The 25,125-nt window shown below is 29.0% G+C and overlaps 1 protein-coding gene across 2 annotated transcripts; it reads right to left on the bottom strand.

Moving 5' to 3' along the window:
* Window positions 1–78: 78 nt before the first annotated feature.
* LOC107436088 (uncharacterized) lies at window positions 79–24,511 on the bottom strand. Of its 2 annotated transcripts, none has more exons than XM_016047659.5 (10): window positions 24,247–24,511; window positions 21,316–21,358; window positions 19,411–19,470; window positions 13,078–15,186; window positions 11,973–12,122; window positions 8,301–8,464; window positions 3,732–3,962; window positions 3,015–3,108; window positions 1,846–1,997; window positions 79–492 (listed from the first exon to the last, which is right to left on the bottom strand). In XM_016047659.5, exons 2-10 carry the CDS (start codon window positions 21,343–21,345, stop codon window positions 279–281), a joined length of 3,204 nt encoding a protein of 1,067 aa, XP_015903145.3. In that variant the 5' UTR covers window positions 21,346–21,358; window positions 24,247–24,511; the 3' UTR covers window positions 79–278. The 2 variants fall into 2 exon arrangements, with proteins under 2 accessions (XP_015903145.3, XP_087019301.1); XM_087163175.1 differs by having other exon boundaries at window positions 24,377–24,444.
* Window positions 24,512–25,125: the final 614 nt, after the last annotated feature.

The raw sequence follows: 25,125 nt of genomic DNA, 5'->3' as shown, positions 1-25,125 counted from the left end.
AACATTTTTAATTCTTAGCATTTTTTAACAAAATTTCACAACTTTTGCCTTATTGAAGCAACAGAAGATATCAATATAGACTTGGCATACTTTTCAATGATAGTGATAACTTTTCACACTACTAATAAAAGATTTCGGTTTACTCTAGTATACATGTTAACGTTTTCAGTTCAACTGTTGATACATTTACTTTAAATAATAAATCAACAAAGAGTAAATTCCTATCATCTCATGCGCTCAGAGGCAAAAATTTCACAGATTCAAATTTTACACTTTCCTCAGCCGTATTTCATTTCATAGCAATTAACACATCCTCCACTACAACCCACAACTACCAGGAAAGAGTCTCCCCTGGATGGAGCTATGGCAATGGAAGAATAATTGGGTGACATTAAAGATGCGCAGCAATATTCATCATCAATGAACCAAATGAAAGCACCATCTTCAGTAGAGGCAGCAAGGAATGGTTCAGAGTACACTAAGTTCATTTTCCTTAAAAAGATTAAAGATATTCTTATACTATGTTATGAAATAAAACTTTGGGAGACATAGAATTACAAGTTAAAAACATAAATGTAGGAGTGTCTTAGACAAAAAAGGTTCTAGGAGATAATTTGTTAAATCAGGTATATAATATTTTTTTTTTTAATCTTATGCCCTTAGGATTGTCACTAAAAATTCAAAAATGAAAGGGCAGTTCTTGAGGAGGTCATATCACTCTGGTGACACAGAGAACAACAAGGTCAATTCTTGATTATCAACATAAGTTTCTGTCAATAGTCATGTCTAGTAAGTAAACAAAAGCAAGAAACTCCAACACACTAAGACAGGGGTGGCGAACCTTCATGCACCAAAGTGCCATTTTTCTAAAATATATTTTAATGAGGTCATAGACGTGCCGACAAATAGTTTTGACTTCGTGATTATTGGGTAAATAATAATACTAAATACTATCAACTCAAAACTCTTTATTTACTACGAAAAAATGCAATTCTCAACTTTTGCAATGTCTCAGTTATACGCGTAATTCAACTTAAAGTAACATCAGTGTGACTTCTGTTGTTGCAGATTAGATGGCAAATAACTTATATTAGGGTTATAAGATGTTAGTTTAAGCAGAACTGTTAATTTTTTTTTTGCTAGTTATTTATTGTTAGCTTGTTTTTTTTATGGTTATTAATTGCTTTTTTGGCATTAATTGTTCTTTTTTTTGTGAATTTTAATTGAATTGTTAATATGCTTCATAGTAAACTTTGTGATCGGAGGCGTGCCCAAAATATTGTGTCGCGTGCCACTGGTTCGCCATCCCTGCACTAAGACATGGAACTGGGGATTTTATTGATTTCAATGAGCAAGATGTTATCATTCATCTTGTTTTAGACAATTTTTTTTTAATATTTTGCAGATACTTAAAAATATTGCAACAAAATCTAATTTTAATATTATGCAACAAAATCTATCCATTTAAAATCACCTGATAGAAAGAAGAAAAATGAAGCTTTATAAAAAGGGTTAAAGCAATTTGAAGTGCCCTTCAACTGCTCCATAGCTTGCACAATTATTAATTTAAAAATTGCAGGCTGATTATTCCTGAGAGAATCATTAAAAATAATACTTTTGCTAATTTCAAACACACCATTATAACTGCCAATATAATAAAATTACTTTATTTAAAAAGTTATTTTTAATTTTATACTTAAAGCCATAAACACAGTGGTGCTGCATACATATGATAAATATCTATTTCATTCTAATTTGATGAATAAAGGAACAATTTTAACTTGCAAGAAAATGCTGTTTCAAAATGCTGCTTTTATAGAGTTCTGTGTTAAAATGTTTTATTACCTGTTGGAAAGCAAACTGATTTCTTTGGCTGGTTGAAGAGTGTATGCCTGAACAACTTCACAGAAACCAGTAGCGAGATTGGCAGCAAGGAGCTGGCAAACTTTAGAACTTTCCTTTTCTTCCGTGTGAGTGGCCATTAAAAACACTAGTCCCTACATATAATTGTGCAAAACATTACAAGTGTGCATATATGTATATATACATAACATACTCTCTATACCTCAAAGTTACAAGGATGCTAAAAAAATTTCAAGGTAACCAGTTTTTGAGATAACAAGTTCAGAAAATTAGTTCTAAAAAGTGAAAAAATAAATTCTTAAATAATATAAAAGGCAGAGTCATGAAACATCAGATAAAGAACTAATAAAGATATTTGTATAATAGTTGACAATAAGTTCAAATGCAGCAATGATAATTTTGTTTTTAAAAGCAACACAAAAATAATTAGGCATTAAATATAAACGAATACGTTTAAAATAAACTTAAATTGATAGAGTTTATTTTTAAAAATTTACCATTTGGGCCTGTCGACATTGTTTTTGAAATTCATCATCAATCAATTTTTCTATTCGCAAAATAGCTGCCCAGTCATCGCCTTCCATGTTCTCTGATCATTTTATGAAACGTTTGTTTATGTGGGTAGCATTTTTTCGCGGGGCACAGTAATGTTGAGTGGCTGAACGAAGTGATTTTTCCAAAAAAATTCCTTTTTACTTTGAAAAATATTCGACATAACATTTTGACTAGAAATTCTTTGACACAGGAATTTAAATTAATGTTACGTGGATATATAAGGCATGGGGAAAAGTAAATTTTTGACATAACAGGGTTCTCGAGTAATCAAGTATACTATATATCATTTCAATTTATTTAAAAAAAATTATAACCAACCAACTTTAATTTTGGGATGGATGTGTGAGTTCTACCCCATTCACCATATTCAGAAGACTACTTTGATTGATCATTACAAAATTGTTTTAAATATAAAACACTTAAAATGTTTGTACAAAATAAACATAAGTAGCAAAGATTTTTGTGAGTTGTTGTTTGCAAAATAAAACATATGTAATTTAATAGATGTATACAGAAATTAAGATAGGTATGTTGCATTTCCTTCTAAATATGCACACATTTTCTGTTCAAGAAAAATTCTCAATAAAAACACTTACATTTTCAACAGTAGTCCAGACACAGTCTTCAATGCTAACAGAGTTTTCTGTTTGTACGTGAACTGATGTTACTAAGCGAGCTTCGAGTAAGTGCCTAAAGGAGTGAAACATGGAATTCATTACAACTGTAAAGCAAATGAAAGAAAAAGTTATGAAATAAATAAAATAAAATACATAGCTCATCATTACACATAAGAATTCTGATTGAGCACATGTTCCTTTAATAACTTTTTATTATTCTACAATGAGATGTTTTAATATGGCTGCAGGATATAAAGCTACAGTCTTAAAGGGGGTTCCAAGTCCACGACAACTTGTCTAGATGTAAAGACAGTCTGTGCTGAATGCAAATCCTTTATTGCCACAATCATGACGTTGGTTAAGAAATTACGGAGTCTTAACATCGATAATTCCCAGACGCACAACAGGATGTCGTGGGAATGCTTTTCTACACAATAACGTTATCTTTTTTAATTCTTACTCGTGATTCATACCAGAGTATGTAATCATTTTATAGCTAAGGTTTACTTAAAGGTTTCTTTTTTTAAGCATATTACAAAAATGTTAAATAATTAATCTATTATTGATTAGGAATAAATATAATTGCAAGTTTTGAAAATAAACAATACTAAAAAAATTCCCTATCTCTCAAGAACCTTTTTGGCCCTTCCAAGAAAAACTTTTTGGGCCTATATATAATACAGAAATTTCACTTACCACACATAGAGCATGGTCTTACTCACACCAAGAAGAGCATTGGGTAATTTGTCTATTCTGCAGAGGCTGTGCAGACTATCTGCTGCAGATCCAAGACTGGTCGTCAGAAGACGGGGATTATCTTCTAAGCAACTAAAGGAATGGGAGTACACTTTAAATCCATCCTGATTACCTTGAGCTGATGCAAACTTTAAATCCTCCAAACCACAAAGGAAAACAGCTTGATTTTCACTGCATAAAAATTGAATATATATATATATATATAATATATGTATGTATGTATGACATAATAAAGATACAGAAGGATAAAAGAAAAGAGATTAACGACGAAAACTAATATTAAGTTTCATTTACTGTGCATAAGCTACAAGTACTTAGAACTCATAAAATAAGTTAAAAATATAAAGAAAACATGGAAAAAGATATTTTAAAAAAGAAAAAATATTCACAAATTTAGAATTTAAAAAAATTGTAAAATTTAAAAAAACTGTAAAATTTAAAAAATTTGGAAAAAATAATAAGGAAAAGATATATTCTCAACATAATTTTTTATTATATCTTCCATTTTTTTTTAAATTTGTGAATATTTTTTCTTCTTTAAAATATCTTTCTCCATGTTTTATTTATATTTTTCACTTATTTATATATATATAGGGGAGAGTCGGGTAGCACCGCCCAGCGGGTACCCCCGCCCACAGTCAATTTCATGTGTATAGAATATTTTTTCAAGTCAATGGGCCATCGGACATTAATTGTTATATTAAAAAAAGATTATTTTCAAAGTTTCAAGTATTTATGCAGCTGGTAACATGGTAAGCAATAGTTTTGAAAATATGTTGAATACAGAAGTCATGAAATTAAGAAAAATTGATTGAATGTTTCTATTAAACTTCATTTTAATACTAAAAAAATAATTTTTTTAATACATACAGCATTAAAGTATGTAGTCTTACGTTTAATTTGCACAAAGAAAGAAGTTTGTATGTGAAAAATTGTTCTAGTAATTACAAATTTACAAAAAAATTGGATTTCGGGTAGCCCCGCCCAGTTACAAAAATTGTGTTTTTTGGCTATTTTTTCAGGTGTAAATGAGAATGACCAATGTATTGACAATAGATAAACCTTATTTATCATTTTTATCACAAAATTATCTTATTTATTACATATTTATATACTTTTAGTGAATTCTATCATTTAATAACAACAAATGTCATACCTTTTATCATTATTAATGTATATTAATATATTATAATATTAATATATATTTATATTAAATATTTAAAGAAAATAATTTAATTTAAGTAACAATAATTAATAACAATAGTTGTTTTTCAATATAAACTTATTTGGTTGATCTCTTCTTATAAACATAATATAAAATACTTCTTATAAAACTACAAATTCACTTTGTATTTTGATTGCATTCAAATGCTTCTGTAGATTGATTCGTTAACAAATGAGTGAAATTAAATAAGTAAGCAAATAGCTTATCATAATATTTATGATTTCTTGATATTAAATTTAATTTGGATATATCAGTTACCAATATGTTTTAATATTATATGAAACATAAATTTATCTATTTAAAAATGCAAAAATTTATATACTTAAAAATGCAAATTAAATATTTTTAAAATGTAATTGATATATCCTAATTAAATTTAATATCAAGAAATCATAAATATTATGATAAGCTATTGGCTTACTTATTTGTGAACGAATCAATCTACAGAAGCATTTGAATGCAATTAAAATACAAAGTGAATTTGTAATTTTATAAAAAGTATTTAATATTAAATTTATAAGAAGAGATCAACCAAATAAGTTTATATAGAAAAACAACTATTGTTATTAATTATTGTTACTTAAATTAAATTATTTTCGTTAAATATTTAATATAAATATATATTAATATTATAATATATTAATATACATTAATAATGATAAAAAGTATGACATTTGTTGTTATTAAATGATAGAATTCACTAAAAGTATATAAATATGTAATAAATAAAATAATTTTGTGATAAAAATGATAAATGAGGTTTATCTATTGTCGATACATTAGTCATTCTCATTTACACCTGAAAAAATAGCCAAAAAACCTAATTTTTGTAACTGGGCGGGGCTACCCGACATATCTTGAAAGGAGCTAAAAAACATGTTTTTTTAAATTTCTATTTTTTTAAGTTAAACTATTCTTTTTTTGGTTTATTCTTTTTGCATTATTTAACTAGATGGTAAAACAATAGAAACATACAAAAATATTGATTATTACTCAATATTATACAGAAATATAAGCAAAACTTCTTAGGTGGGCGGGGCTACCTGACTCTCCCCTATATGTATATATAAGTAATAAATGTATAAATGTATATATAAGTAATAAAAAGAATTTGATTAGTATATAAAATATAAAGATATTTATGAGGTATAGAAAAATATGTAATAAAAAAAAAGATTATTACAATAAATGGAACATATTAACAAAACAAAAACAAAAAAGACCTATTTCTTTTTACTATTTGAAATAATGTGCACTTTTTATTTAAAAACATTTAAAGTGATTGAAAAAATGCTGATTTGCTGATAATTGCTTATTTTATTAAAATTATTAGAATTGAACAATTTAAAAAAAAATTAGGAAGTGTGACATTAGGTATTTATAAATTATTTAACTGACAACTTTAAAGGGAAAAAAACAGTTAATTTTACGAAAGGTAAAATAGGATAAACTTTATACAAGCCATTAAGCAATACATAATAAAATATTCAGGACATTTTAAAGATTATTAAAAAATATATTACACTAATAGCTACAAATTTAAGTTGGCTGCAATATTTTCTGTTTGCAATGGACATTAAAACTTTACCAGATTATTATATATTAAAAACTTATATATTGTTTAAGACAACCCATTCTATTAGTATTTTTGATTACAAGATAGCAAATTTCTGATATATTGAGTGTATAAATGTTGAAAGAACCAAATATAAAAATTTTTGACAACACTCTGGTTTTTGTAACATTTAAGGGGTTTGAAAGGTCGACTGCATTATATACCATACTCTTAAATTCTTATTTTTGAATGGTTAGTTAACATCAAATTCATTTTAGATAAATACAAAAAATTTTTGAATAACATAGAGGTCAAAACATTTCAATGACCTAGACGTCAGAGCAGCAGAGCACGCGCCTCCCAATAAGGTGACCTAGGTTTGAATCCTAGCAATGACTGGTTGATACGAATTCTGCTCGTAGCTCGTGCTGACATAAAAATATCGTTAGTGGTAGACAAATCATGACTTCAAATCTCTTTGCTATTGAGTTAACTGTAAGAGGTTTTCGTGATTTACTTCTCCATGTATTACAATTAAGAGTAAGCTCCATCATAATGTCCTCCACGAAAGCTAGTTTATCCCAATGTTTGATCCAGGAGTTTCCTTGTCTTCTGGATCGGGTTCAAAATTACAAAGCTATGGAAATTATCATAGTCGTAAACTCAAAATTGAGTTGGCTGTTTAACACTGATTATAAAATAAAATGAATTTGACGTTAAAAATTATAACAAATATAAATCGATTTGAATAAAGATAAAAATAGAATTTTTTTCAGAAAAACTCACTTACACTAGTTTAAATTCTACCGTAGAGAATCAATTAAGAAAGCATAGACATTAAATTTTTAATATATATAAATTTTTGAACAGATACTGAATTATTTTAAATCTGGTTTATTTAAATCTAAAACAACAGTTCTTACAAATCAATAACAGTTGTTCTACAGATTATCTAAATTCATGTGCTAGGGAGCTCCATCAAAGTGCCAAAAAATTATTTCATTTCTTAGATTATCTAAGTAGTCTAAATTACCAAGATGTTTTGCACAAAACCTACTAAACACTTGTTAAAGTGAAGACGAGATCTTTGCTAGGACAACAGCAACGTTTCTGTATGCTAAAATTAACACAATGTTTTTTATAAATTTTTTGTTGTTTAAAAAATCAATCTATTACAATTAAACAAGCAACACACTAATTGATAGAATCAATCCCTTTCAAAACTATAGTACAAAGAATCAAACGGTTTGAAATATTACAATCAAGGGAATTACCAGAATGTCATTTATTAATTTTTCTAAAACTCAAGAGTCAATAAATACAATCAAGCATCAATAAATTATTTCGTAGAATGAGAGAAACAAAGTTTTGAACTTAACCGTAAGGAAGCTGTTAATATGCTCATTACCGAGGTAAATTATGAGAAACATTTAAGCACTTTAATGAATTACCTTAAATTAAATCTGCACATTAAATACGTAATGTGCATGTTAAGGGTTTTTGAGCTTTCGCGATAACATATGCAACATTCATGAAAATTCGTCAAACAATCTAAGAAAGAACTTTCTTTTTATCTTTTTTACTTTAAGTTGCAAATGTTTACTACTTTGGGCAGTCTATTTTGTCATATTTTTATTTCAATAAATTAGGCAAAGAAAAACATGATATGGAAAAAGAAGGCAACAAATTTGTTGCCAAAAGTTCCTTTTTTAAATAAATAAAGTATTACCTATTTTCAAACCAGTGAGTGTGTTCCATCAATTTGATCAATCTACTTTCTCTCTCAAACACCAAAAATTGAAGACATTGTTGACTTTGTTTTGAATTTAACAGCATAACCAACACTAGATAGCTTTCACTCTGAGAAAGACACAATTCTTTAAACTGAAGATCCTAAATTCAATAAAATAAACAAAGGACAAAATCAAATATTAATATATTTACAACACTTGTTTTAAGGATGTTAAATACAAATAAAAACTTGATTTAGATAATTTGCTTTTTTACTTTATCTTATTTTATTTTTCTTCACTTTATTTTTTTTTTTATTTTCCTTTTCTTTCTTTTATATTTCTTTACTTTTATTTTATTTTATTCCATCTTTTTTTTTTTAAATTTCATCTTATCTTTTCCTTGATTAAGTATATTCCAGACCTTTCAGAAAAAGACCACCTCCGTATAGCAACCTCCTCTCATTGCAACCATTTTTGGGATACACTGAATTTTTTCCATAGACTTTGTGTTGATGAAAACCTTTAGGAGAGACCATCAAAACCTCTCCCAGCGTAACTCTGCACCAAATGCAGAAAAGGTCAAATAAGGTAACACGAAAAAATATCAAAACAAAAAATATTAATAAAACAAATAAGTAGATTCAAAATATTAATAAGTGGCTCTTATTTAGAGAGCTCCTTTAGACGATCTCTCAGAGATCGACAGCCTCAAGTCAAAGTGCACTAAAGACGATGCTATCAATGATTTACTTTTAGAATTGAAAGTTTAATTAGAAAACAAAAAGCTTTTTTCGAAAAAATTATGCATTTCAAACGAACAAACCTCTTCTCCTTTTTAAAAGCTAAATAATTTTTATGCTAAATTAAATGCTAACTGAAATTTTAAAAAAAACATAATTGTTTATTTATTTAAAATAGTTTTATCATTCACAATTGGTACAATCATTCATTGGCTGTTTTTATACATAATTATATCAGTAAAGGTAATTCTTATTGAGGCTCAATTTTATTCATCGATCCGGTTGTCATGGCCCCATCACAAGTGGCATTTCTGCACTAAGAAAATGACAATAAGAAAAATTAAAACTACTTGGGGGAAAAACATGTACCTTTGATAACATTTAAGTCAACGAGGGTAACCCCTAGGAACGACCAATTGACTGTGGAATAGAGAGTGGTCGCTCTCAAGACGTTTCACTGTATAATATTTGTATTTGAATTTCACAAGTGTAAAATAAATCAAATAAAAAATCCCAACATAATTTTTGCACATAAATTTTTTTTTATTTCTGCTCTATTATTTTATTTTTATGTAACAAATGTAATGAAAATTTCTTTCTCACAGGCATAAATTTATACACTAAATACCCTAGTGTTATAGAGTGTGAGAAATACATGCTTCAAATGAAATACAATACATAAAAATAAAATAAAAATATTTTTTAGAAGTAAAAGAATTTTAAAATAGTTAATAAAAAATGTTTTAAAGTTTCAAAAACCGTATTTTTTAATTCACAGTTTTTTTTCTTAACCTAAAGACAATAGCAAACATTTTTTTAAACCTACAAAACAAAATAGTAGATAAAATGTGTAATAGATAAAGCTTGTTATTACATGTTGATTTAGAGCAAAGGTGATAAAAATCCTTTGAATTTATTATATTAAACTATTATAATTAATAAAAATTGCTGTATTTACATTTTAGTTTTTAAAAAAATTTACAACCAGTTACATGATATTTGGCCTTGCAAATAATTCTATATAAGGCCTCATCAAATATTATACAATAAGAATCAAAACATTGTAAACATTATAGAGTCTTAAATATATCCAGCAAACACAAGTATTAATAGAAAAACAGTACAAGATCACGAAAAAAAGCAGACAATTCTTGAACGTCTGCGAGTTAGTAGTTTTTTATTGAGATTGGATTTTGTATTTTAAGGTGTATACTAACCCTTTATGGAAATTGCAAATTATTTTAACTTTGTTGATATTTCAAAGAAATGCTGTTCTATAAAAAGTATCTCATGAGTACAGCTATATTTGGTTCAGCATATACATCATAAGCAATGGAGGTTGCCGAGGATACTAATAACATATCTGAACAAAGGACAGGACTAGGTGTTGTTGTTAGGAATAACGGTAAAACAATTGATGCGACCTCCATCAGAATGAGCAATAACAGCAGTGTGTATAAAGCCGAGCTGATGGCGATTAAAACTGCCCTAAATTGGCTTGCAATAAATAACTATCCCGATGCGACAATATACTCCGATTCGCTCTCCTCGTTGCAAGCTTTAAATAATCCAAAACCTGTGTCCCTTTTGGTTGAAAAAACCAAAGAACTCTGGCAAAACAATATCAAACTCAATTGGGTAAAGGCCCACATAGGAATAGATGGCAACGAGGAGGCGGATAGAGTTGCAAAGGATGTCATCAGTCTCGGTAGTATTACTATTGAGTCCCAGAGCACCATCGCCCAAGTTAAAACAATGGTCAAAGATTACACAAATAAGAAATGGAAATAAGACTGGCGGGATTCTGAAAAAGGTAGACAGGTTTATAAATTCATAAAAGACCCAAAACATAATAGACTGCAGGCAAACTTCTATTTTAACCAATTTTTAACGGGCCATGGAGTGTTCGGTGACCATCAAAGTAGACTCTTTAACAAATCCCCGGCATGCAATTATTGTGGTGAATTTCAAAATGTTGACCACTTGATTTTGCATTGCCCAAGATTCCGAACACTCCGTGGAAATCATTTTCAAAATTTAGATCAAGTCCAATGCTTTTCAAGCTCGACCTGCAGGGGTATAATTAAATCCATCATTAAACAAACATTGGAGGATATTCTAGAGGAAGTCTAATAATAATTCAGAATCCACGACCTCTAATCTGGGTGTCTCAACCGTATCACGTTTTACTATTTTATTATTTATTTTTATAAATTTACCAATTTTAGACTTTGAGCTTAACTACTGGATGGTTGCTCTTGGGCTTACAACCTTTTTCTGTTTTTAAATTTTTAATTATTGTTTTTTTTTTGGGGGGGGGGCCCGGTTATAGGTCACGATTTTAACTACTTAGTCCTTTGTATTAGTGTGTGATGTTATTATGTTTCTTTTTAACTTTGGGACCATTTTTATCGTTCCTTCTTGAGATTTTAAATTTTTTGTATTGTATTCTTTTGATTTTTTTTAATTGCGTAAGGGACCGTATTGGACTTTTATCTATTTATTTATTTATTTTTTATAATGGCTCAGTTTTGGCAGATGTCATTGATGTTATACCTTTTTGTCTGTTGTTACTTGTAATGTTGTATTTTCTCTGTCGGGCTGTTGCCACTGACATCTGTGATTTTAAATTTCTGTGATTCTATATAATTTCTGATGTTTTATGTGTGTATAATATATGTTTTATGAATCTACACTCGTATGCCCTTAAATAGGGCAGGTCGAGTTATAAATAAACAATACATCGTAAGCAAACTACTATATAAACAAAAATCATACGACAGAGAAATATATACTAATTCCTCAGAGAACTAAAACAAAATGTTGAAAATTGTGTGATAGGAACATGTTAATTAATTATAAAAATATTATTTCCAATTTCATAAACAAGAATGAACAGAGCAACAAAAAAAAAAAAAAAACTCTTACATCGACCTGATGAGCAAATATTTTCATCCAATCAGAATCATCTTCTTGTTTCCACACTTGAATCCATGTCTGATGTTGAATGAAAAGATAATGACTGCTGTTAAAGTAACACACTTTCAATTGGGACACTTCTTCATTTATGTTCTCACTCTGAAAAATGTATTTAAAGGATCAGTGTGTCCCTTCAAAAAGAGTTGTTCTAGTTTTTTTATTAGGATTAGTTGGGTTGGAATTTAGTGGCATGCAATATATAAATATAATAGGAAGAACTTCTAATGGATTGTTTCTCATGGGACTATTTATTCATTGTGAATGATAGATATGAGGAAATGAATGCAAGTCAGCATAAAATATTGACTTAATGTATGAAAAGTAATAAAGAAGTAATGAACTTAAAAACTAACAATTAATAAAAAAATTATAATTAAAAAAATATAACAAAAATATTTAGTATATAAAAGAAAAATGAATAAACATATATATTTATTTAAAAAATGTGTAAATTTTAGTTTGAACACACTTTTTTCTTCCAAGTGCTAGCTGCTAACACAAATTTTTGACATTTGTAACAGAGTGCTCTTCATTTTTTGTATGTTCACAGGAATACAGAAAATGCCTAATTGTTAAAAAGCCAACTGTATGAAAATTGACAGTGCTTTCCTTTTTTTACTGATTAGTGATCAATAACAGCGAGAAAATAAAATATTATATAAATATTTATATATAAATAAATAAAAATTAGTACAGACATTCATGTTTGCATTGCAAAAAATCAAATCAAATATAATTTAATGATTTATGATTTATTATAAATTATCAGACAAGTAAACATTATCATGTTTTGTGAAACGTTTATTACTGAAAGAATGGTAAAAAGTTTTAAATAATAAATGGTCAATGTCTAAAAAGCTCAGAAGTGTTATATTTCCAATGATAACTATAGCATTTTTCAGCAGCATATGTTGGAGGTAATTTGGGGTCTGACATTCATTGAGGAGCCAGGCATCCTCCCGGGGATAACTGGCTGTAACACAAGACACTTTTAAATCTTTGTTATTATATACAGTGATAAAACTGTTAGACACAACAAACGAGCAATATTTACCTGAAAGCAGCACTGAAACTTGAGACTCGATTCTAGGCTATCTACAACTTTGTCACTCTGACCACTGGATTTTGAACTATCAGAACTGAATGGCATTTGCTGCAAGTTGACAAATTTTAGAAAATCCTCAGTTCCAAAAGAGTCTGTTTCAAACTCATGTTGAGAAGAAAGTTGCTCACCATTTTTTGCTTCTTCAAAATTTTGCTCAGAATCGCAATTATTTACAGGCAAATTATTATTGCCGATTTCAGTCTCTTTATGACAATTTCCAGTTGTAAGGCAATTATTAAGGGCGAGGGCACTCTCATCTGCTTTGAAACAGTCTGACTCTTCCCTGCAGTCTGAAATTTCTGTACCCTCAATTCCAATGCAAATACCTTTATTATCATCTTTGACTTGGATGATACTACGCACTGAATCTGTATTGCTATCAATAGCTCTATCGTTTGCAACAGCACCCTTATCAATTTTTGCTATGAAATAGACTGGCTCACTATTGGAGTTAACATTGCAATCAGTTTCAATACAATTGTTATAGCAATTATCAACTGTCACGGCTTTGTCACAGTTATCGGCATAATCGGTTTCGATGGAAACATTTTCGGCAATGTCCTCGACTTTGTTGCTGTAGCTTGCAAAATCAAACCATTCAGTTTCTGGAATGGTTAATATTTCAGATTCGGCAGCAACGTCGATAACATTGTAGGGAGCCATTTTTGTAACTTTATCGACGTCATTATAAAGATAATTTGATTTCTTTCGTTTCGAGAAAGGGCTGCTGACTTCAGAATCACTCACTGCAAACTGAGATAGGTTTTCATTCTCTAAATCTGACTGACAAAGGTTCTCTTCTTCAATCTCCTTCTCATCTAAATCTGAGTGACAGAAGTTCTCTTTTTCAATCTCTAACTCATCACAGTCAGACTCTTCCAGCAGCTTGTCTACATCAAGACTGTTTTCAAGATCAGCGGTTTCATCTTCTTCATCAGTGAAAGTGCAGTTAATGGATGGATGTCTCAACGTCTGGGGCAGTAAGGGAGCTGAAGTAGGTTCTTCTGTTGCCACCTCTTCAAAACCACCCACATCTGTAGGGAAATCTTTGTTCACCATCTCTTCCGTTTCTGCTATTTCAATTACTGTGGTTCCTTTATTTTTTACTTCCTGATCATCAATCTCATCCAATTTTTCCAGAGGCTCACAATTTTTATTGTGACAAATGATATCATCTTGAGATTGATAAGCAATCATTATCTCAGTATCTGCCACTTCTATTACATTCGAATCACACTGAACAGGAATGATAACATTGTTATATGAATTCAAATCATTACTGCCTTCATTCAATGTTCGTTTTTGAATAATGACTGCTTTGATGGGGCTTTTTTCTGCTCCATCATTTTCCTCAACAAACACATTTTGACTGAAATCAGTATCCACTGGAACTAAATTCTTCGTAATATAGCTATTATTGCAGGTGTTGTCTTCTAAATTTTCAAACACTACCTTATCTTCTAAAGGTAAGTCTTCTGAATTTGATGTTGGTAAGAGATTTGATACCTCAGTCCTGTTACTAATTATTACTTTACAGATATCACTATCTTTGTTATCACAATTGTCAGGTATTGGACATTCTGATTGTCTTGAGAACATACATTCCTTTTCAAGGACGGAAAATTCAACTGCCTCTGAACTTGTACGCTGTTCTTTAGAAGCTTCAGAAAGTTCATTTTCAATTATTTTAGTCTTTTTAGAATGGCTAATAGTTTCATCATTTTGGAAATCAGTTGCTGATCTCTTACGGCCAACTAACCGGTCATGCTCTGAATCCACCCTGCTATAATTTTCATATTCAGAGTGGCCAATGATCTGATGATCACCTGACAATCTTTTTTGATTTGGCTCTGAATCTTCCCCAGGACATTCTGACCTGTTTGGTGATTGTTTAGAGTTATCGGAATCAGTTTCATTTTTCTCCAGACAGAGAACACCATCTTTAAAATATTTTATTTCATTTCTAACAGATTGTATTGGATTTAAAAATTGGTGCTCAAGATTCAATTCACCAAAAACTTTCCTGTCATTCAAAACTTCAATTTTTCCAGATTTGCGCTGTAAAAAAAAGTAATAAATAAGTAAATATCTAGGATATGGTTAGATAGTTTGATTGAATATTATAAAAGAAAAAGAGTAAAAATATAGCATTGCTAAAGACATGCCTATGGAGGAGGCTGGGTTGGCCATGGCCTATCTCTTTTTTCAAAAAAAAAAATTATAGATTTTTACTTTTAAATAAATGTTGCTGAAATAAAAATAGAAATTTTTAGAAAAAATCAATTATTTTGCTTTTTATTACCTCATTTTTTAAATATTTATTTACTTTTTTATTCTACTATGGAGCATACTTTGACAAAATAATATATGCATGCACTGTCTAATCTTTATAGTGATCTATAAAAATCCTTATATCTATTTTATAATAAAAAAAATATAAACACTTTTCTAAAAGAATTTTCATAAAAACTCATATTTTCTTTAGTCATTTTTAATGTCGACAAATCTTATCATTTTAATTCATTCTAATCAAAAGTCAGTTTTGCTTGATCACCAATTTTATTTAAATTAGAAGTTAAAGGGATAAGCTATGAATAATCACCTCCAGATTTGAACATTAAAAACATTTTTTAATGTCAATATTACTATTGTTAACTTTTTCTGGCATTTCAAATTGCATGCTAACTAGCTTTTTTTAAATCACAATTTTCAAACAACTAAATCACATTAAAAAATCTGAACCGCAAAATTTTACTTTTCTCTGATACACTAGTAGTAAAAGTTCATTAGTGATTGAACTTGAATCATACCTTTGTATACGGTAATCTGAGCTTTTTTTATATATTAATTTCATCGAAAGCTACATGTTTTTATTCAAGTTTAATACAATAAAACCTCTCGGGAGTGACCACTCTTCGTTTCACATCAAAATGGTCGTTGATAGTTGGTCATTCTGAGAGGTTACATGCGTTGACTTTATAATTGTTATTGAAGGTACGTGATTTTTTGGAAGCGATTTTATTTTTAGTCAATGTCATTCCCTTGATGCGAAAATGCCACTTCTGTTGGTGTCATGAAAAGACAGATCCATGAATTAAATTTAGCATCTGTAAAAACGATTCCTACTGATATAATTATGTGCAAAAACAAATTTACCAATTATAAATGATAAAGCTATTATAAATAAATAAACAGTTATGTTTTTTGTGTAAGTTTGCTTTTCATTTTATATCATAAAAATTAGTTAGCTTTAAAAGATGAGAAGAGGTTTGTTTGAGATGCTTGTTTTTTCTAAAATAGCTTTTTTTTCCTAATTAAACTTTCAGCTCTAAAAGTAAATCATTGATAGCACCGTCTTTAGTGCACTCTGACTGTGGAGATTGTATTGTCAAAAAGAATTCTCTAAACAAGAGTTTTTCACAAATATTTAGAATATGTTTTAATCTACTAATTTGTTTTGATAAATTTTTTGTTTTGATATTTTTTCCTGTTTCCTTATTTTTCCTTTTCCGCATTTGGTGCAGGTTTATGTCCGGTCGCTGGGTGAGGTTTTAATGATCCCTCCAAAAGATTTTCTTCAACACTAAGTCTATGGAAAAAATTCTGTACCAGAGAGTGGTCGTTACCCAGAGGTTTCACTGTATTTATAAATTATTCAAATCAAAAAATAAAAAATTTGACTTAAATAAAGGATTTTTGTAAATAAAAAAACAATCGATTCAAATCAATGATTCAATAAAAAACTTTATCAAATAACTTCAACTCAAATTCAATCAAATCAATGATTCAAAAAAATCTGCGTAATTTAAATCAAGTCAACCCTGCTAGGCACTATCCCATTATTGTGCATCTAGCAATACTGTGTGGGTGCTGTTAGTTGTCCCTCATGATCACCCTTCATCAGGCCTGTATTACTTTTCATAGGGAAGGGAACCCTCAAAGTACATAGTGATACTAATCAATAGCATGATAAATGGATCTCCTGAAAAGACATGTCTGTGTTTTTAGAATCACAGAAACTAAGTGTGCTACAATCAATACCCCACCATTGGTGTTGGACATGCACAGTATCAAGTGGTGCAAACACTAACAAATCTGTTCTAGTACTGTGAACCAGTACACCATTTGTACACATTATGCCAGCTAGTATCACTTACCCCCCCCCCTACACACACCACAATGTTTTTAGTCATGGCCTGTTATGCAATTCCCAATCTTTATTAAATACCCTGCCCTCTTTATAAAATACCTATAATCCTAAAAAATTGTTGCAACATTTTCTAGACAACTTGCATTACGGAAATAAAAGTATCTAAAATTAATAGTTCGAAACTAAATCTATATCAGCTTATAAATTAAAATTTGGAATTGCTCCATTCCCCGTGGCAGAAACACGGCGACACAGCGACATTGTCGCAGAAAGGGACTGAGTTCTTGCAGAAAGATTTTCTTATTTGGGAAATAAAATTTTTTGGTTTGGCAAAAACAAAAGTTCTCAAAAAGGATTCTGCAGAAAAAGAAACTGTTTTACAAAAAAATAATTCCGACAGAAACAGAAAATTTCTGCAGAAGCAATAATGGTTCTGCAAAATTATTTTCTTACAGAATTGTTTTTAAATAACTGTTTTTCTAGCGTACCGTGGAAGGGGAAAGCACTCGCGATCCTCCGTTAATCTTCCTAGTCCGTCTCCAACACAAACAGTAACTGGATATAAAAGGGGAAAAAATTTTTCCCCTTTATTAAGCTATTTTTGGGACATTTGCCAACTTCGGCCTTCATCGCTGGCGCAGTAATTTGCTTTTTGTGTTTTCTTGCGAGAACAGAGCGTTTTATATTTTTTGCACTTATGTGAAAAATTTCATGCGTAAAAAGATTTTTTCTTTTTTAAAAAAATAATGTCTAGCGAAAAGGTTATTTGTTGTTCTTGTGAAGCAACAATAATTAAAAAAAAATTTTTGAACTTATTTTTCAAGGCGGCATTCCGAAGAAGAAATAAGATGGAAAATGACAATATCTTGCGATGTCAGAGATTTTTTTCTGCAAAGCGACAGGAAAAGAGGAAAGAAGCTTTCCACGCTACTAATGTTGAAAGAAAAAAAAAACCTTCTAGATTCGAACCAAATATTCTTACTAGTAGGATGTTGATAGCAAGGATGAAACGGATGATAAAATGCCTATATCTTTTGAATTAAGCCGTCGATATAAAAAAACACTCGCAATATAACGATAAATGTAATAAAGCCTAAGATATCTCACTATCTATGATTTTTTGGCATGCGAATGAAAACCAGATTGGTGGAAAATATTTAATGGCGAAACACTTTCAAATAGGTTTCCATACGCATGTGAAAAAAATCGGATCCAATGAGTATGGCTCTAATACCGATGTTTCAGCACTGATGAAGACGATTTCGTTTCGAGATGTTGAATAGTCTTGAGCGTATTGAGTCGGAAACCACATCTGCGTACTTCGTGTGGAATCAATGCTATATATTTACACAATACAGAAGTCAATACAAAATTAATCGAATCTAATTAATCTAATTGTTTTCATATAGAAATAGATTGCTTTAATTTTTTTGCTTTTAGAGTCAATATTATTTTATTATTTTGATTTTGATTACTCAACCTCAATATTAATTTTTTCACCTGATTTGTTTCTGTACCTGATATAATTACTATAATGAAACATTAAATCATACTGTTTTAAGCTGATACTTCAAATTCAGTTATGTTGTTAATTTAATCTTTTTGTCCATTCTTAGCTATTTTCATAAGTTCTATCTTATTACAGGTTCTGGGTTATCTTTATTTATGCTCTAGTAAGCATTTTTGTCTGCAGATCTATACATTTACAATTTTTCTTTAAACTTATTAAGAAATTTAAACTTATATTATGAAATGAAGAAAAAAAATCTACATAGTTTTATTCTATGCATGTAGGCTTTTTTATAAACATGAAGTGTATCTATTATTATAAATTCATTACACATATATTTATAACGATAAAAATATCTTGCAGAAAGATATTGGTTCTAGTTAGGTTTGTCGCAGAAAGCCAGAAAAAATTCTGCCACAGGGGCTCCATTATCTCCATACTTTACTTCAGTTTATTCTTTATTTCAGTTTAAAATGAATTTAAAAAAACTATCAATCCATCTTTAGTTAAAACTTTAAAAACAATAAGTAAAAAAAAATTTCAGAAATGTTACGCAATATGGCACTGTGAATGACAAACTCATGTTGAAGTAGCTTTAATTTCTTATAAGAATAAAAAGTACCTTTAGCTTCTTGATATTACGAGCTTTCTTCTTCTTCAGTTCTTCTAGCTGACGTACTAACTATAATTAAATATATCATGTAAGTAATTAAAACATATATTCATCATTGAATTATCTTCTACAAAATAAAAAACAAAGTTTTTAATTAACTTCCTAAGCACCTTAGTACAAATAAGCTTAGTGCACCTTCAATTTCACTGATAAATGTTAAGATAAATATAATCATTAAATTTAAGAAAATAATAATCCTTAATCCCAACTAGAAATAAAAAGTTTGTTCGTTTAAAAATGCATGATCGAAATCTAAAAAATTTATAACATGCTAGTTAAAAGGCCCATATTATTCAACAGTACAATATTTTTCAAAGGGTGCAATAGGAGGTACTTTTTCCAAATTAGAATAAATAACTTTTATGAGTTTTTCCACAAAACTTTAAAGTAATAAAAATATGTGATGAAATTTAACTTGGGTTAGAAATTTAAATCAACAGGGGTCAGTTTTCATATGTTTTAAAATTTTATTTTATGAAGGTTTAAACGGATTTCGATGATGTTAAAATTTCTTATAATGTAAATTGCATAAAAACAAAGGTGTTAATCAAAAAATGTAAAAACAGACATATTATTCAACTACCTTTCAAAAACTGCTGATTACAAAACTAGAATGGAAAAATTTTGTGAGAAAAATTGGAAGAGAATCTAAAACATAACATACTTTATAACTCAAAATCTAATAGGGATTATGGCGATGGCTTTGTATTTTGCAGGTTTGTGTCAAAAGATCATGCAATAATTAATAAAAAGGATTAAAGGGATATTTAAAACTTTCCCAATCTGTCTTTCCAAACCCAGCTGAGTTTGATCAACAGGGAAAGGGCTCTTAGTTATTGATTACATTACAGGGGTCTGTCCAGGGCATATTTACTACCGTTTAGCGATACCTTCACAAATTCAACTTTAGAAAAAACGGTAGTTTTACAAAATACTTCTTAAAAATAAACAAGTTCTAAGATTCTCTTCCCAGTCTCTTAAAATTTTGTTTTTGTATCCCCATAAGAAACGATAAATTCCTGGTTAATTCCACATAACAAATAGGTAGCATGTACTTGGTCAGATAGTGAGGTATGGTAAGCCTAAACGGTTATTTGAGCCATATTTAGCAACTTCTTTTCGCAGAGTTATTTGCAATTAAACGACAGGAAGTTGAAATTCGTTATTGAAAAACATTATTCTACACATTCTTACATTGTTCTAAATTTATTCTAACAGACCTTTATTTTTGTATGAAACATTTTTTTGCCTGTTAAACTTTTTTCTATATGATCCCGTGGGATATGTTCTCATAATGAAAATAACTTTCAGTGCAAGTACTGTTAATGCATGCTTTTTTTTTTTTAATTCAAGTTAAAATTTAACAATGGACAAGGATTTTTAAATTTGGATACAATTTTAAGCCCAAAATTTTGCAATAACAAAAATTTCCTTGAATATATTAGGAGAAAATATATAGAAATTTACTAGTGATTTTTATTTGCAGTGACAATTTTTGAACATATCTTCTTACTTTACAATATTTTTGAGTTGATTTTTAAATATAATTTTAAATTTTCACAAATTATGTCTAAATTTTAACAAAACCGGTACCTTTCCTTATAAAAACCTAGACAGATCCCTGCATTAGTTTATTTTTTAAAAAAATCTATACATTTTAATTTCCTAAAACAGTCTAATTAAAGATTTTATTTAATAACTTTAAATGAAATCTGTAATGCTGGATATAGCCATTTAATGATTCTTTTACAAAAATTGAATGCAATTTTTTTAAAAAAAAATTTATTTTACTTCCTAAAAATTACATTAACTTATCAAAGAGTACATAACAATGTTAAAAAATTCAAAACTTACTGCAGAAACATGGATATTATCAGATGCCATTTCATAGCTTCATCTTGAAAATAAAAATAAAATACATGGTTCAATAAAAAGGAATTTAAAAGCATGAAAAAAATAGCAAAATTCTTCACAAAAAATAATTTTTTTAACCTTCATTTTTACCACATTACAATGACTTTGTCAACTATAAATAAATTTTGGTAACAAAGAACCAAACACGTTTCTTGTTTATATGCTATTATTAAAAATGAATGCATGTTTCTCTCTTTTGGGCCCTGGGTGGCAAGAGAAAAAAAGAAAACAAATGAAGACAGATTTTAAAGGAAATTAGGAAGCTACTTCCCAAACAAAGAACCATTACATTACCGTCTCTGACAGCACACAAAATAACACTTTTAGTGAATATTATACTTGAACAGCTAAACATTTTGAAATTTTAAAGTAGTTTCTTTTCTCAAAGTTTATTAAATATAATTTAAAAATTTCTAATACAATATAAGTGGATTTTAGCCATTAACTGTTTGCTACCAGATAGGTATTGCTACGTAGGGTGACCCGGGGTAATTCACGATCACTCTGTTTCTGGGGTAAATAATGATCACCTAAGTTTTATTTTAAAAAAATTATTTTTTTTTAAATTTGAGACATGGACAAGAATGCTTGTACACTTTACTAAAGTATAACTACATTTAGTTAATAATAGTTTTTTGTTTGATCTAACAAAATAAGTATCTTTTAAACTGCTCTTTGTATTTTCCATTTCAAAGATGGGTTTCAAAATGTGCACATTTCTGCAAAGATCCCCCTCCTTCTCTTAATAATAAATATTTTGAGTTACTTTCTTTTTCTTTGATATAAAAATAGTGTAAGCTTTTGTTTAATTGTTTCACATCTACTGTAAACATTATAATTGATTATAGGAAACTATATCAAATGTTGCCTTCTACAGATGGGGTAATTATTGATCACTGGGGTAATTCCTGATCATTGTCATTTCTTCTTATAAATAGTTTAAAAAATAGCTAATAAATAGTTAATTTTCTTTTCTTAAATAACAGTTCATATTTATTAAGTGGAACAACTATAAAATATATTTTAACTATAATCACAAAATTTGTTTTTAACTGTATACAAGACAAATGTGCTCTGATATGCACCATTTCTAGCTTGTCTTACCTTGCTTTTATCTTAATTTTATGTGAGTACATTGTTAGAATAATTTTTAAGTTGATAAATTAACCTAATTTAAATATGGTGAGAAATTATAAGCCTAAAAAGGATACTAAGCTTCTAGAAAGCAAAAATAGTGAATTTCTTTTAATGATTGAAAATGAAAATTTCAGTGTGAGAGATGCTGCCAGAGCTGAAGAGTTAATCTTTATTCCTGCTTTTAAATAAAACGTTTTATTAGCAGCTTAAACATATCTTTTGGGTTTATTTGTTTGATCTTGATGTCTTATTTGCTAATTACCATTATATAATTATTTTTAAACAGCCCCTTTACAATAAATACTGGTGATCAGTAATTACCCCAGAAGCGATCAGGAATTACCCCAGAAATGATCAAGACCAGGGGTAATTCTTGATCACTAAAAATTTAAAATATTTTAAATTCTAATTAGATTTTCAAACAAAAGAAGGTAGAATAGGACTCATCTCATATAGCTTCAAACTTCCAGTAAATATTAAAATTCTATCTTGAATAGTTTTTTCACAAAATAGATGTTTGCATTTTTTGATCAATAATTACCCCAGGTCACCCTACATTGAAACTTTATACACTTCAAAATAATACAAAAAATTGTATGCATATTAAAAATTTAAGAAAAGAAAATAATGAAAATTTTTTGAACACTACATTCCTTTTCAGTAATAATGACAAAGAACAAAAATTTACTGACATAATATTTTGAGATTGTACCTATCTGTTTTTTATTACTTAAAAGTAAATTTTCCTTATATGCTGCAAAAGGGATAAAAATATTTTTATATCTAATAAATGTCGGTAAAAAATAGTAAAGATGACATAATTCTTATTTTATTTTAATAAATAATTCTAAATTACATGAACCCTATCAGGAAATATCAAACTACTATTGTTTGATACATTTTTTGATAAGTAATGTTTTGCTATACAGTTCTTTTTACTTGAAATAAATCTAATATAGGGAGAGGATTACGTAACAAGGGGTTATATACAGACCTAAATAAAATAAATACTATTTTGCAAACACAAAATCTCAAAAAAAAAAAAAAAAAAATTGCAAGCAATTGATTAACTCTTGTAACTAGTTTCTCGGATATTTCTGCATCATGATCTGTTGCTCCAAATACAATCACCAAGGTACCAAATAGATTTTTGACTTGCGATTTTTTTTTCTAAATGTAGACGTTATGCGAGTTATACCTATTAAATTGGTCCCTTTCTGTGAAGTTTTTTTTTTTTTTTTTTCTAGTTTCTCACAGGCCACTGCCCGGAAATTTCTACAACTTGGCGATTATTCTGCCACAGAAGACAATGTGAAAATCTCAACCTAGTTTCAACCCTTTCATTGCCACCTAATTTTGGCCAAATTTGTTTAAAAATCACGGATTTTGTTTAGAATGCTTTAATTTCCATAAATCTTTATATTGATCTATACCCCAGGGATGAGCTTGGTAAAAAAAAAAATAGAAATCCAAAAATGCTATGTGCAAAAGCAACTTCTAAATAATAGAAAATAAACTTTCAAACTTTGTACTAAACAAGATATTAGGAACACATCCTTGAGTTTACGCTTTTATTTTCAGGAACAATGAAAACAGAATATCAGAAGAATTTACAATAAGACAGTTATAGACAGCGCCGCTTAAGTCACCAGCCCTTTTCACTCAAAATTATATAAGTCACATAAAGCTACCCATAATTTAACTTTCTTTTTTTATATATATAAATTAACATACTCTCAAAGTGAGTTGGAGTGTAATTTTCAAATGGTAAACAAATAACGCAACATAATTTTTAAGACATTTCTTAAAAATTATGAGTAAGACGTCATTATAATTTCTGATAGGCTAGAAATATAATTATCACTTTTGATTGTTCAATTCTATCTCCTTAAATACAAAAAAAAATTCAAGATCTGAATAATATCGAACAAAAATTTAGAATTTTAGAACTTATACAAATGAAATCAGCTGTATTTACATTTCAGAAATACGCGCTTTCATCCAAGTTGTTGCCATTTCATGAAAGTTTCGTTTATAAATAATTTGTCTTCAGGGCTGTTCTCGCTGCATTTATTTTACGACGAGATTAAATATTTATTTACATTATAAATTCCGTTATTGTAGCAGCATTTACCAAAAATTTATTATTCATTTACCGAATTATTGTAACATCTTAAATAAATTGGTTGATTAAAAACAAAATATGAATTCCGTATCTGGCTCGCACCGACTTGCTAATCCCCTGCCGTCAGGCTAGCTGTGAGAGGTTCTCGTGGTCTTCCTCTCCATGTAATTCAAATGTGGGTTAGTTCTATCAAAAGTCCTCCACGAAGGTAAATTTCTCCCTATACTTGATCCAGGAGTTCCCCCTTATCTTCTGGATTGAGTTCAAAATTACAAGGCTACGGAGTTTAACATTAGTAGTCGTAAACCCATTAATTGAGTTGGCTGCTGTAATAAAAAAATACTTCTGGGGGTACTGAATTGGATATTGCGTCCACCCTATAAACGGGAGTGATGTATGGGTGTGGCAGAAGTCGAATGCCTGGTCATAAATCGCACCCCTAGCCTTATTAGCCTACGACAACATAAAACATTGTAGGTGGTCCCCTA

The sequence above is a fragment of the Parasteatoda tepidariorum genome, chromosome 5 (genome assembly GCF_982258835.1).
Source record: "Parasteatoda tepidariorum strain Cologne lab strain chromosome 5, Ptep-v5.0, whole genome shotgun sequence".
In the NCBI taxonomy this organism is placed as follows: domain Eukaryota; kingdom Metazoa; phylum Arthropoda; class Arachnida; order Araneae; family Theridiidae; genus Parasteatoda; species Parasteatoda tepidariorum.
The sequence above is the reverse complement of the archived record's forward strand: the minus strand, read 5'-3'. Positions and strand labels throughout refer to the sequence as shown.